General features: G+C 53.8%; 1 protein-coding gene across 1 annotated transcript in view; it reads right to left on the reverse strand.

Annotated features, from left to right (window-relative positions):
• Positions 1 to 4319: 4319 nt before the first annotated feature.
• The window catches only part of GLI2 (GLI family zinc finger 2), a 251203-nt gene continuing 240590 nt past the window's right edge, over positions 4320 to 14932 (reverse strand). The window contains exons 11-14 of the mRNA XM_032250612.1: positions 14334 to 14498; positions 12141 to 12422; positions 10273 to 10609; positions 4320 to 8635 (exon numbers count right to left, since the gene is read on the reverse strand). Of these exons, the coding sequence (XP_032106503.1) occupies positions 6168 to 8635; positions 10273 to 10609; positions 12141 to 12422; positions 14334 to 14498 (3252 nt within the window). The 3' untranslated portion in view covers positions 4320 to 6167. The remainder of the gene's footprint in view (positions 8636 to 10272; positions 10610 to 12140; positions 12423 to 14333; positions 14499 to 14932) is intronic.

Consider the following 14932-nt stretch of genomic DNA (forward strand, 5'->3'; position numbering starts at 1 on the left):
TGGCCAGTATATATCAGTACATTCTCATGCTGCTGTGAAGAGAAACCTGAGACTGGGTAATTTATAAAGGAAAGAGGTTTAATTGACTCACAGTTTTGCGTGGCTGGGGAGGCCTCAGGAAACTTACACTCATGGCGGAAGGGGAAGCAGGCACTTCCTTCTTCAGAAGGTGGCAGGGACAGAAGTGCCGAGCAAAGGGGGAAAAGTCCCTCGTAAAACCATCAGATGCTGTGAGAACTCACTCATTATCATGGGAACAGCATGGGGGTAACCATCCCTATGATTCAATTACCATAAAAGACTTTGGTTTTGTATTTTATATTAGCTCTATGGGAAACACCAGGCCCCTCCCACAACACATGGGGATTATGGGAACTACAATTCAAGATGAGATTTGGTTGGGGACACAGCCAAACCATATCAGCCAGATTTGGCCTTTGGGCTACAGTGCGTGACCCTGATCTGCTCTGTTCCACTGAGCTGTGTCTTCCCATCACCAATACCACCCTGTCTTAACGACGGCAGCTTTACAGTACTTCTTAAAACCAGGTCGTGTGAGTGCTCCCACTTTATCGTGTCTTTTAATTGAGGCTTTTAGGCCATTTTTATTTTATGTAATTATTGGTATGTTTGCATTAGGTCTACCATTTCGTTCTTTTTCTCTGTTGCTTCTTTTTGTTCTTATTATTCCTATTGCCCCTTGTTTGCCCTCTTTGGGTTATTTGAGCATGTTTTTAGTATTCCATTTCAATGTCTCTATTCCGGTTTTGCCTACATCCTTTTGTATAGTTTGGTCTTTTTCTGGTTGCACCAGGGATTAGAATATATATAACTTTGCACTGTCTGCAGATCAATACTTTCTCACTGCAAGTGAAATGGAATTCTAGAACCCCATACAGGTCCTTAACCCTCTCCACTTACCTCATACTCGTCTTTATGACATCTACATACATGGCAAACTCCATCAAACAATGTTATACTTTTTTTTCTCTTACTTGTTGAACGTATTTTAAAGAACCCAAGAGGTAGGAGTAGGCTACCGTATTCACGCAGACACTTACCACTTCCGCTGCTCTTCCTCCGGTCCTGATGCTCCACGTTTTCTTTGGGATTGCTTCCCTTCTGCCTTCCAGGGCAGGTCTATGGGCAATGAATCCTCATAGTTTTCCTTTATCTGAGGATGTCCATTTATCTCACAGTATCTATTTTACTTTCATCTCTGAAGGATATTTTCATGAATAACAAGTTCTGGGTTGACAGTTCTTTTCTTTCAGCACTTTGAAAATATTTCACTTACTCCTGGCTTTCATGGTTTCTGATGAGAAATCTCAGTCGCCTCAGACAAACTCCTATTCATCTTTTAAAACCTGAATCAGATTTTTTTTCTTTTTTTAACTTTCATTTTAAGTTCAAGGGTACAAGTGCAGGTGTTTTACATGGGTAAACTCGTGTCATTGCAGTTTGTTGTACAGATATTTCATCTCCCTGGTATAAAGCCTAGTATCCTTCAGTCATTTTTTTCTGATCCTCTCCCTCCTCCCAGCCAGATATTTTTCTTGATCTTTCATGCCTTCCCTGTTAGTTGATCACTCCCTCTGGGGTGGGGGAGAGAGAGAGAGAGAGAGAGGAAGGAGGAGGAGGAGGAGGAGGAAGAAGAGGAGGAGGAGAAGAAGAAGAAGAAGAAGAAAACAGCAACAACAGAAGATAAGGAGAGAAAGGAGAAGGAAAAGAAGGAGGAGGAGGAGAGAAAGAAGGAAAAGAGGAAGAACAGGAAGAGGAAGAGGATGAAGAAGGAAGAAAAAGAAGAAGAAGAAAGAAGAAAGAAGAAGAAAAAAGAATAAGAAAGAAGAACCCCCACTACTGTCATCCTTTTCTGGGTGTATTTATTTTTCATTTTATAGAACTGGGGTCTTACTCTGTCTCTCAGGCTGGAGGACAGGGGTCCAATCACTCCAGCCATGAACTCCTGGGCTGCAATCCTCCTGCCTCAGCCTCCCCAGTAGCTGGGACTACAGGCATATGCCACTACACCTGGCTAATTTCTTCTGGGTTTAAAATCATCTAAAATACGCAGTCAGCAGACAGATGGAGGTTGCAATGTTGGTCTTACTGTGATAAAAGCTGGACTGAGGCTGTGGTAAGTTGGATTAGTTGTTTTTGTTTTCTTTTTTGAGACAGGGTCTCACCCTGTTGCCCAGGCTAGAGCGCAGTGGTGCCATCACAGCTCACTGCAGCCTCCACCTCCTTGGGCTCAGGTAATGCTCCTACCTCAGCCTCCCGAGTACCTGGGACTTCAGGTGCATGCCACCATGCCCAGCTGTTTTCTACTTTTTGTTGAGAGAGACAGGGTTTCACCATTTTGCCCAGGCTGGTCTTGAACTCCTGAGCTCAAGAAATCCTTCGGCCTCCCAAAGTCCTAGGGTTACAGGTGTGTGCCACTATGCCTGGTCGGGATTGTTGCTCAGATACCTGTCTCCCCTCATTGTATAGAAGTGAGCTTCTTAGTTCCACTGACCTGAGGCTCAGCCATATGACTTGCTTCCTGTTCCTAGGCTAGGTCCAAAGAGGCATCCTGTGTTATCTCTTGCCAATTGGTCCTTCTGCCATCACCACTAGATGTCCAAGCAATCCTCTGGTTTTGGGGGGGGGAGTGACACAGGAGCAGAGCTAAGCTGGTCCAGCAAGCCCAGCCATACCAAGTCCACCTCAGCTGACTTGCAAACTTAGGAGCTAAACAGATGCCTCTTGCTGTAAGCATTTTTATTAGACAGCACTGCTGGACTGCAGTTAACTTTTTCTGGAATTGGCACCTAGAATCGGAGGCTGCTGCTCCTAAAATAGGTAGCAGAGGTTTGGAACTGAGCAGTGAGGAAATACAGAGGCGGTTGGGAAAAATGGAAAAAAAAATGGTGACCTGTGTTATGTGGTGGAGAAACAGCTGGTAAAATTATTGCCTATGTTACTCTGGGAGGGAGAAAATGTACCTATGAATTAGTGGGGTCAGGCAGGGTGGTTTGCAGGCAGAATACTGTAAACATGAGCTTCTTTGAGCTGCAAATGATAAGGCTCTACACGTAAGAGATGAGTTCAGAGAGGAAATGGCCAGTGTACAAGCAGAATTTAGAAAACAAAATCACCTCCCATCTACGGGCTCTTCAGCCAGTAGAAGGTCCTCAAATTAATATTAGGTTGGTGCAAAATAATTGTGGCATAAAAGTAATTATTTTTGCATCAGCTTAGTATCTGGCCTGGGAGGCAAAGACCAGATCCAGTGCTATGTTGGTAAAGGATGCTTCAGAGTAGAGACGACATCAGGGTTATGCTCTCCATGCTAATGCCCTTTGTCATCAGGTCCTTGCAAGGAATATGGTGGCATTGAGCATATCCTTTCAGCAACAAGAGGGTTCCTACAGACTATCAGGGTGTGGCCCACAGCTGCCTGATGTGGGTGTACACATTGTCAAATGCAGAGAGGCACGCTGCCAAAGGAATTTGGGTGTGGCTTCTGACACCCAGTGGGCTGGCATCAAATACATAGAAAACTTGCCTGATGCTTGAGAGATTGCCTTGAGCAAAGGCATCGTCCAGGACTCAAAGGAAACTGAGACTGTTGGAACCTAAAGAACTTTAGGTTCCCAACTTCCTACAGGCAGGAAGAAGCTGAAAGTTACTCCACTGCCAAAAGGACTATTTTCCAACATCCTCATCAGAAGTTGAAAGGATGATGGGAAAGGAAGAAGGCCCCAGTGGTAGAGGCTAGAGCTGTGGAGCACGATGGCCCGGGAGCCGCTCAGGGAGCACCCACCCCTGCAGCAGGGGCTCTGCAACCTCTGCCCTGCAGAACTTCAGATGCCTGAACCAGCGACTGCTGTGTGCCTCCGTCTCCCTTTCCAGATGGAGTGCTCATTAGCGTCACTCTAGCCCTGGTCCACCACTGTATGCTGGGTGTGTGTGCAGGGTGTGAAGGGCAGGAAACATGTCCTTTTAGTTCGTAAGACTCTGGGTCAAGAAGAACCACACCTTTTGCCAAGGCCAGCTGCTGGGCATCCTGGAGGTGCCACCTGCTTGTCCTGACTCCCTTGTGCCTGCACCAGAGCCTTGGGGGTTTGCCCATCTCACCCTGTCCCACCCTGATGAAATGTGGTCCATCAGAGTGCCCACCGAAGAGACACTTCTGACCCCAGGAGTGTTTGGGTCTAACTCTGGCCTGCAATGCATATAGATGCTCAGAGCAGCTCGCCGGAACAGCAGTCAGATATTCACTGTGAAATGTCAAACCCTGCCCAGCCCCAAGAGACAACAAACAAACAGCCAGTAAATGCCTCAGCATTAAACATTTCTTGGCAAAGGCGGGATAGTCGATTTTGACACTGTTAAGAAAAAATACAGCCTAATTTCTGCTGGAATGCACCAAATTTACTGCCCAGGTTCTCATTAACTACTGTCAAGGGAGAGGCAGATAGACAAGATAAATTATGAAAAAATTACTTTTTTAATGTACAAAAAGACTTATTTACAAGTTGAGCATGTCATCTCAATTCATAGCATGTAGAAAAAGCTAAAAATGTTTTGGAGATATAAATTTGGCTGGATGACTCACCTACAGTATATTCAGGGATGTCTTCTATACAGAATATATACAGGCTGGGACTAGCAAGGGAAATCCTAACGGGAAGGCAGTGAACACCACCGCAGAGCCACGGACCCTTAGCAATGTTCCCTGGCTTTCACCTGCAGCTGGTCTTGTCTCTGGACAGTTTGATACGCTGGGATGCAGGGGGCCCAGATGATGATGGCCTTGTCCTCAAACTCTCCTAAGAAGTTCCTCATTGAGGCCAAGGTCACAGTCAGAGTCACGCTGAGTGGTGCTGCTAGTTTGGCAAGGTTGCCACACATTCCCCATGAGAAGGTTTGGGGTGTGTGTGTATATGGTGGGGAAGATGCACCAATTCACCCTCCAGTGTGTCCAGGAATGATGTCTCCTGAAGCCAATTACAAATTCCATTTCCAGGTGGGTCTTGGTCACACTGACCAGGAAAATTCAATGACCTGGGGATCAACCTCTTCCTCTTTCCACCCCACCCCTACCACCACACGTCATCATTCTCTGCCCAGCGACTGCGGGGGCAGAAGGAAGGGAATCCGGAGGACACCAGGCCTGCACGCTGTGGCTTGGCGGAGAACACTGGGCTGCTGTCAGGCCATGGAGTTTTTCGTGGTAAATGGGTGGACATTGCATTGGAGAAACAGGATTGGGTAAACACATGACTTCGTCTTCCTACTGGGAGATCCCCAGGGCGGCCTGAGGCTCTGCCCGGAGTGCACTTTTGTCGATCCCTAACCCACAGCGGCTCCAGCAGCCCTGAGGTATTTAGAAACAAGTCTTCTTTTCAGGAAGGGCTACATTCTACATGCAAACACTGTAAACACGGTCTGGAGAGGCCAGGGCAGCTTCTGGGCTTGCCCCAAGGAGTACATTTTTTCTTTCCTTTTTCTGGTGAAACTTACATACTTTATTCATTCATATACACTTGGATGGGCTGCCAGTCCCAAACTCGGCTTTATGGGGTAGAAGAGCCAGCTCTACCAAACCTGGACTCAGAATGTGCTTCTGAATCATCCAGGTATAATCTGTGCTTTTCCTCTATGACAAGGGACGTTGGAGACCTCAAGAGTTAGGCTTCATACAGGAATTCAGGTGGGACCAGGAATTCCTTCTCCTTGCAAGTAGCGGAATAAGAAGCTTACATTTCCAGAATATCCAATATGGCATTCAGATTCAAACCCAAATGCTCCCTACCCTCTTTCTGCATGTCCTTGGAAAGTCTTTGGCTAGAGTAATCTCTCGTTAGCCAAATGTCAGCCATGAGGAAGCCAGAGCAGAGTGGTCCTGTAGGCACCAAAGGCTGGAGAGCACGGTGTACATGAGTTTTGCATTCTTTCCTGTTCTATGGAGACTTCTTCCATTGTTCTGAGGGATAATCCAGAAGACCAGAGAGGATGCCCATAAACCTTCTTTTACATCATCTGTCATCTGAACGGCCAATGGGCAACAACCCCTCACGCCTATTTAACACTTTTTTGGAAAAAGACAAAACAGCTGGAACCCCTAGGCTCTGCGCAGCGATGACCCCTCCAGGTGCACTCAGCGCCAGGTGCTCGGGGCTCTAGGTCATCATGTTCAGGAACTTGCTCTCCTCCGCGAGGCTGGTGAGCATGGAGCTCATGTCCCCGACAGCCATGTTGCTGATGCCTGCAGGGATGGAGGGCAGCGTCAGGGAGTTTCGGGGAGTGGTGAGGCGGGAGGAGTTCTGGGAGAGATTGTGGAGGAGGCTGGGGCTCAGAGCACCTGAGAACAAACTCGAGTGATCGCCATCATCCATGATGGCATCGAAGTCAATCTGGGGGGCCTCCAGGAGCTGGGAGTCCACTGTGCTGGACACTTGGTTGACCCCTGGTGAGGGCAAGGGCTGGGACTGGATGTTGTTTGGGCAGGCCTGTGGCTGTGGTGGCTGGGACCGCATGACTTGGCAGCCCCCGAGGTTCTCCAGGCCTCCATCCTGTTCGTACATGTGGATCTGGCCATAGTAGTAGAGCATGCTGTGGTCCGGGGGCCCCCCTGAGTCCGGCGGAGGCGGCTGGGGAGGCACCGACCCCATGGTGCCCATTGCTCCCTTGGACACAGCCTCTGCTGTCTCCTGACTGGATGGCATGGCAGCCATGGCATGGCCTGTGGCCCTGGCATAGGCCAGCTGCTGCTGTGTAGCACGTACCCCACGGTGGCGGCCAGCGGGGCTAGGCTCTGGCGGAGGCCGGGGCTGCACTAGGCCAAAGCCTGCTGTAGCCACTCCCATTGGGCCTGGCTGGGGCTCCATGAAGCCAGGCTGGCGGGCAGGCAGAAGGCTGGGGACCTGGTGGTAGCCCTCCTGGCTCATGGGGGCTGCCAGGTGATGGCTCTGCTGTGGGTAGCTCTGGACTGGGTGAGGTGGTGGCACTCCAGCCAGGGCTGAATTGAGGACCCCAAGCTCCCTGTGGCGGTTGTCCATCATGGTGGGGTCAGGTGCAACTTCCGTCTGCTGTGTGTGTCCCAGATGGCCTGGCTTGGCTGGCATGCTGCTGCAGGATGGGGTGAACTGGCTGAGGGCCCCGCTGATGGTGCTGGGGCTCAGTTGGGGGTGGGCTTGGCCGTAGCAGGCATGGTGGCTCATAGTGGTAGTCACGCCAGAACACTGGCTGGCTGCCGCTGGCTGTCGCAGCTGCTGCATGTAGTTTACCCTGGGCATGCCCTGGGAAGGGGCTCCGCTGCGGGGCTGAAGGTGTGGCTGCGTGCTGTCCAAGCCCCCAGGACTCGCCTGTAGGCCTTGTGGACTGTAGCCTGGGTACTGGCCAAAGACTGGCTTCTGCTGCACCACGGCCAGGTTGCCCTGAGGAAAGGGTGGAGGCTTCACCTGGCTGGCCAGGGCGTCCACCGTGCCGGAGCTCACCTCGTTCCACTGCACAGGCATGTTATTTTTGTTCAGGCTGGAGGGCGTCCCAAAGCCCAGCTGGCATCCTCCCGGCACAGGGATGGAGGCGCTCACGTTAGAGTCCGCAGCCACCATCCTCCGCTGGCCGTGCAGCCCAGGGCTGGGCAGTTTGGGGTTGTCAGCGAAGCCAGTGCTTTCCGTGGGATACGCCTGCCCGGCACCTTCATCCAGAGCGCCACTGGCGTGCGCCTTGATATACTGCACCACGTCGTCGGGTAGCACCAGGTCGTCCTCCGGCAGCCCCAGGTCGGCCTCGGGCCCCGCGCTGTCCGCTCCTGCCGCCACGGCCTCCATCACCATGTTCTCACTGATGCTGGGCGGCCGGGGCGAGTAGGTGCCGCGGGCCAGGCCGCCGTCGGTGCTAGGGTGGCTCTGCAGGCGGAGGCCTCGCCTGTCGGCACAGGGTGGCAGCGGGCCAGGGTTTACGTTGTGGGCGCTGTGGAAGCGCTGCACCCGCGGCAGGGCCAGGGCACCCGGCCGCCGCACAGGGTCGCTGGCCCGCCTGGCGCCGCCGCCCGGAGCCTCGTGAGGGAAGGCGGGTGCGACACCTGCGTGGCCGTGGCCATAGGTCGGCCCATCGCTGCCACGCCGCGGCCCCAGCGGGCGTGGGCAGCCGGGGGGCAGAGTGCGCTCTGGCGCATCCAGCAGCGCCAGCCTGGTCCGCAGGCTCATGCGCTCCAGCCCGGGCAGCGGGGTGGGCGGGGAGCCGCCGGTGGCCGCTGCGTACTTGGCCCGCAGGCTGTACTGCTGCGCGGGCGTGAGGTTGAGCAGCCCGGAGCCGCCGCTGCACTGGCTGGCTTCGCTCGAGCGCCGCGACGCGTCTGTGGAGATGGGGTCGTAGGAGTCTGCGGAGCTGGCATTGTGCGGGCGGCCAGCGCCCAGGGGCGAGGCCTCGCTGGAGCGGCGGCTGGAGAAGTAGGGGGAGATACCGGAGGAGCGGCGGCTCACGGTGTAGGCCGAGCTGACCGTGCTAGTGGAGCTGTCGCGGCGCTCCTGCAGCTGGCTCAGCATGGTCACCTCGCTCGCGGACAGCTCCGACAGTCGCGGGTTGGGCAGCAGCCCCGAGGGCTCGCCGCCCCCACTGCCGCTGAAGTTTTCCAGGATGGAGCCTGCGGGAAAGCAGAGGGGTCGGCATCAGGACAAGGGTTGGGTGGCTGCTTGCTTTGACCATGCTCAGTCATCGCGCAGGGCCTGGGACCCTAGATGAGATGCATGTTTTCTTTCTTTCTTTCTCTTTTTAGAGACACAGTTTCCCAGGCTGGCCTTAAACTCCTGGGCTCAAGGGATCCTCCCTCCTCAGACTCTGGAGTAGCTAGGGCACACGTGCCACCACGCCCAGTGATCAGATGGTTTTTCAATAAAGAAGGGGAAGGAAAAACTAATATGTAAACAAATGGTGGCACTTAATGCTAAGGGTGGGCGAGGGAAGTCAGGAGGCCTAAGTCCCTGTCTTAACTCTACCATTATCTGTCTGGCCCTGCATTCTCCTTTCTCTGGACTTAGTTTCTCCAGCTGTAGATAAATGTGCGTCTCCATAGGACTGAGTTACACAGAGGAGGGGATGAGCAGCCCAGGAAAGCCCAGGCCAGTCTCCTGGCACTGCACCCTCACAGGCCATGGAGGTGTTGTCACCTGGGCTCCCCTGAGTTGGAGTTGAAGGAGCAGGATATTACAGGGAGTGCCCTGAGGTCCATACCCATGGAAGGAAAGAAAGGAAAGAGAGGCTGCAAGAGTGGGCAGAGGAGAAGTGAGCCCAGGATGATGTCACGGGAAGCCCAGGACCTCCAATGGCTCTTCAGTGCTGCCCTGAGCTGGGCACCTCTCTGAGCTTCGTCTTGATGGCTGGGCCTTTATACTCCCGCAGTGACCAGTCATTGTATGTGGGCCTGCTGGGAAGGGGTAACCTTGGGTGGGGCATCTGTCTGCAACTCAGGAGATCCCTGTAGGCGGCTGAGAATTCAAGGCCATTTACCAGCAGTCCCCAAAAGTTGGGACACTAAATCCTCAGGAGATGCATGTTTTCTTTCTTTCTTTCTTTTTTTAGAGACAGGGTTTCCCAGGTTCAAGTCAAAGCAGGTGGTACACCAGCGTCTACCACAGTGGCAGCCCGGCACAATCCCAGGCACAGAGTCGGTACCTGAGACATGTTTGCTAATGATGCCTTCCATCTCAGAGCCTGGCCGGCACCTCCTGGGGCTAAGCACAGTGCTGCCTCCTCCATGAAGTCCTCCCTGCTTGTACCCAGCTCAATGTGCTTTCTCCTTCCTCTGCACAGCTCTACCCTGAGCTCTGGTTTCGTGGTACCTGGCTCATTCTGCAGTAGGGTATAAATCTGGTGGCACAAGCTTCTAACCATATGCTCCTTTGGGACTGGAATTCAGCGGTTCTCCTGCCTAGGGCCTTTGACATGGTGCCCACAGCAAGTGCCTAATCAGTGAATGAATGACTGGGTGAGGAACAGGATGATGTGAGCAGGGCCTGCGTGTTTTGGGGGGTTATAAGGACTCAGCATGGTGCAGTTGAAGGAGCATGGGTTTTGGAGACACACAGACGAGGCTATCACCTCTGCCACTGGTTTGGGTAAGGCGTTTCACCTCTCTGAGCCTCAGTTTCCTTTTCTGTACTGGGCTGGTAAGATCCTGTAGGGATCTGGTGAGATAGCACTGGTGCTTGGTGGGTGTAAGCCTAGCTGGTGCTGCCCCAGGCTCTCTCCTGCCCCATCTGCAAACTCCCGGCCTTCACTTACCACTTCCCGGGAGGGGAGGCAGCTTGGTGTTCCGCGTGTGTGGAGTCGGCCCGGCCCATGAGCAGGAATCCTTGAGTGACTTGAGCTTCTCCTTCTTGAGCTGCTCAAATCGGTGCATGGTGGTCATGTGTTTGCGCAGCTGGAGGCCACCGGTGGAGGGGGCAGCCAGGGCTGAGGTGTCGGCCCCTGGAGGTGTATCATCCAGCGCCGTCAGGTCTCCCAGGCTCCCGGGACCCGTCCCCGGCATCTCCACGCCACTGTCATTGTTGGGGGCACTGCCCAGGGGAGAGGGCTCGCTGCTGCAGGACGACTGGGCCCCGGGGCTGGACTGACACAGCTGCAGAGGACGAGGCAAGAAAGCACAGACTCAGAGGGCGTGAGAGACCACCAGGTCCTGCCTCTAGGCCTGCACATGCACCACACCCTTACACAGCCTGCGGGGCTGGGGGGTGAGGGAAGGAGGCCGCCTTGCAGAGGAGCATGTAAAGCATCGTGAGTCTGTCTGCTCAAAATGGTCAAGTCACTTCACTTCTCTTAACCTTGGCTTCCCCACCTATGAGACGGACCTGAACTGATTCCGGTGCAGGGTTGGTGGGTGGATAGACAACAGGCAGCATGCAGAAGGCACCCAGTATGGCATGAAAGAAGGCATTTAATCCCCCAAACAGCCATGTACCCAGATAAGGTGAGGAATGAAAACCTGCTGACTTGGTGGCTTCAACCAGACAGGATGATCTCAAAAGGCCAGGGGCAGGTTGTTAGACAGGGAAAGGATGACCGTGGAGGGGGACCTGTGGGATGCAGCCCTTGCCTAAAGGGCCACCCCAAAGCAGCCTTCCCTCTGGGTTAGGTAGAGTGGGGCAGGGAGCTCATGGCACATGTACATTGCAGAATGCCAGCGATCGGATGACATCCACAGGACTCGGATCTGAGCCCAGATGAGGCTTGCACTGCACTGAGCCCAGATGAGGATGCACCACTTCTGGGCTCATTGCTGGGCCAAATAGCCCCAAATTCCAGCTTCCTTAGGAAGCTGCGATCTTCCTTCCCATGAGGACAAAGGCTTCATGGGAGCAGGGACATTCTAGGTGTTGCCCATGGTGCCATCCACATTCTTCTGCTTGGCCCTCAGGACCCTCAGTAGCCTGGAAGCATGCCTCCCTGTCATTCTGTCCCTGACACAGCCTGGCGCCCCTGCTCCCCAGCACCTGCCAGTTCCACTCTGGCTGCCAAGGGCAATGGCCCCACCTGCAGTGCACTGTCGCGTGCCCGTCCCGGCCTACCTGCCAGGGCCTATGAGGCCTGGACTGACAGGGGAGTCTCTGCCAGGCAGCAGCATGAACCAGCTCCCCCGCCACCCTCACTCCCCCAGCCCACCCACACACGCCCAGCTCCTTGGCTCACCTCAGTACCGTCTATCCTTAGGGGAGGTACAGTTGGGAAAAAGAGGTGGAGACAAAGAGCAGGTGGTTAGAACAAAAGGAGTGGATGCCAGAGGGGCGGGGATGCAGAGACAGGACAGACGGGTGGGGGCTGGCAGCGGCGCTTGGGTGCTGGCTGGAAAGGCAGACATGCAGAGGCCACCCCCGCCCTGTGCAGGCCCACCATACGGGGCAGCATCCCCCTCATCCAGGGCACTGCCACACACCCAGCAGGAACCTGGTCAGAGCAGAATGGGACCTGGACAAGACAGGTTCCCCGTGAGACCCAAGGTGGTGAAGGGGGAAAGCCAAGTTGGAGGAGAGAGGAGGGACACTGATGTGCCCTTAGAGGGGGACCTTCGGGCAGAGCCCACAACCACGGTCAGGTTGGCCCTGGGCACGGCTATGGAGTCGCCTTGCGCCGCTGGGCTGCCCAGCTACGCTTACCCCGGAGCTCTCGGTCTTGATGGCTCGGACATGCAGGCAGTCCTCCACAGCCTGGCTGGTGCTGCTGGCCTCGGCGCTGTCCTCAGAACCACGGCCGCCAGGCTCGGCGCCGGCCTCACTGTCCCCGTTCTCTTTGAGCAGCGGTGTGCGGAGGTGCACGTCGTTGCGCTGCTTCTTGGTGACGTGGGCATCTGGGCCGTGGACCGTTTTCACATGCTTCCGGAGAGAGCTGGGGTCTGTGTATCTCTTGGTGCAGCCTGGGATCTTGCAGATGTAGGGTTTCTGGGGGGAGAAGCAGGCCTGTGTCATGGATGGGGGTACAAGGACCAACTCTGAAGGGTGCTCTCCCTGTTCTCCTGAAGCTTTCCACGTCCCGCGGCAGAGCCTGGCTGGCAGCGTCAGTAGGTGCTCTGTCGAATTTGTAGCCAGTGCTCCATGGACAGGGCCATGCCTGACCCACGCCTGTAGGAGTCTGGCCGTAGCCTGGCTTGTCTGCCACCTGTTCACGCAGGTAAGCACATGGCCGAGGGGAGCCCCGCCACAAGAGGCTGGGCACACACGCGCCTCGTGTAATCACAGTGCTGCCTCTTGGGGAACAGGGCAGTGGGGTTTTTAGTACTAGTAGCAAGTGTATGAGCTCAGTGTACAGTGTGACAGGGCTAGCAACCCTGATTTCTCTGATGAAGAAAGGCAGGCTCAGGGAGGCAAAGGAACAGGTTCCAAGTTATCCAGTAATGGGGTGAAAACCCAGGATTTCCAAACCTCAGTCCTGGACCCATAAACAAGCGCACACGTGCACATACACACACACACACACACACCCTACGTCTACACAAAAACACAAACACATATACACAAGTACATATACACATACATTTGTAAGTGTATGTATGTGTGTGTTTGTAGATGCAGGGGAGTATGTGTGTATCTGTATGTGGTTATGTGTGTGCATTCATATTCCCCTGCATCTATACACACACACATACACACACACACACACACACACACACACACACGTCTACACAAAAACAAACACATATACACAAGCACATATACACATACATTTGTAAGTGTATGTATGTGTGTGTATAGATGCGGGAGAGTGTTTGTGTATCCGTATGTGGATATGTGTGTGCACTCATATTCCCCCGCATCTATACACACACACACACACACACACACACACACACCCCACATCTACACAAAAACATAAACACATACACACGTGAGAGACTCTCAGGGGTTCAGATGCCTTTGAAAATTCCTCTAACTTCTTACAAGCATTAGAGCAAAGCCCCTTTGGGGTCTAGGATGTGCCTAAACTTTTTAAAAGATACTTTTCTGAGTAAGCCTGAGCGACAGTCATTGTGTGACTGGGCTGGGACACCACCGGCTCTTGCCTGGCTTCTTTCCCTGGTTCTCACAGCCCAGATAGGGGCTCTGCCTACTCAGGAAGACAGGGGCTGCTCTATGCCCCATTTGCTGGGGCGGACAGCCACGGCAGGCCCAGGCCACGCTAACAGCTGGAGCATGTCACTACTGGCTGCTCAAGCCAATAGGCGGGGGGCTGCCAACAAGTGCCAAGCTGAGGCAGCACTGCTCTGTTTCCCCTAGGCAGCAGGGCAGCTGCTCCCCAGTGGGACACCTGCTTGTGGTGGAAAGGGAATTTGGGGGTGTGAAGCAGTGACCCAGGGTATTTTCACAGCTGCAGGGGAATCATCACTCCTCTGGTACTGGGGAAAGTCGTTTCATCTCTGAGTATTCATTTCTGCATCTAGAGGATGGGGAGGCAGAACCCACCCAGCATCCCCGAGGCACAGGGAGCAGATGCATGTTAAGCACGCCGAGATCAGAGAGGCCACTTCCCTGCCTCAGCTTCAGCTCCCAAGGACCTCATGACGGCCTCTGAGGAGGCCACTATTATATTTATTACAGAGATAAGGAAATGGAGGCACAGAGAGGGTCGGTACGCCACGGGACCTCATGGGGCATCTTTTAGAGGAGAGGCAGTGGCAGAGAGAGACTGGTCTGTCCAGGTTTCAGTCTTGGTCTGTGTCCGAGGATGTGCAGCTGGTCAGGGGTGGCGGACGGACACCAGGCACCTGGCTATCTGCTGGCCTGCAGATGCCTACAAGCCATAGGGTATTGGTGGGGCCCTCGTGTGCATGCCCAGTGTGTGCTCCTTGGGGGTACCTCGTTGGAGTGGGTGCGATTCTGGTGCTTGGCGCGGTCTGAGGCGTTGGAGAAGGCCTTGTTGCAGCCCTCGTGCTCACACACGTACGGCTTCTCCCCGGTGTGGGAGCGCAGGTGCGTCTTCAGGTTCTCCAGGCGTGAGTAGGCCTTCGAGCAGCCCTCGAACTGGAAGGAGGCGGTTCAGTCAGTCAAGGCTTCCCAGGGGGCGGGCTGCTGATTCCCCTGCCCTACTCTGCTCCACCCCATCAGCGCACCCAGAAGCATGCGTTTTAAAGATGTTACTTTCCTTTTCTGAAAACATGGAAAGGGCTGAAAAGTGCAAAGAGAAAATGAAAAACCTGGCTGCCCAGGGGGTGCCACCACTGACACGCCGGTAAGTTTCATTCTGGTGACTCTGCAATTCATCTCCACATGTCTTTAAAGCCAAAATTGGGAACATATCAAGTATTCAGTTACATATTCTATTTTTTAAAATCAGCAGCACATTCCTGTATCATTAAACTCTAAACTATTACTTTGAACTGATTCCCAGTACCACTCTCGATTAGAATTTTTCTGCACACTAAAATGTGCTGAGAATAAAATTCAGTCTTTCAAGT

This window comes from Sapajus apella, unplaced genomic scaffold, assembly GCF_009761245.1.
Source record: "Sapajus apella isolate SASKATOON/1434 unplaced genomic scaffold, GSC_monkey_1.0 scaffold72, whole genome shotgun sequence".
Taxonomy (NCBI): Eukaryota; Metazoa; Chordata; class Mammalia; order Primates; family Cebidae; genus Sapajus; species Sapajus apella.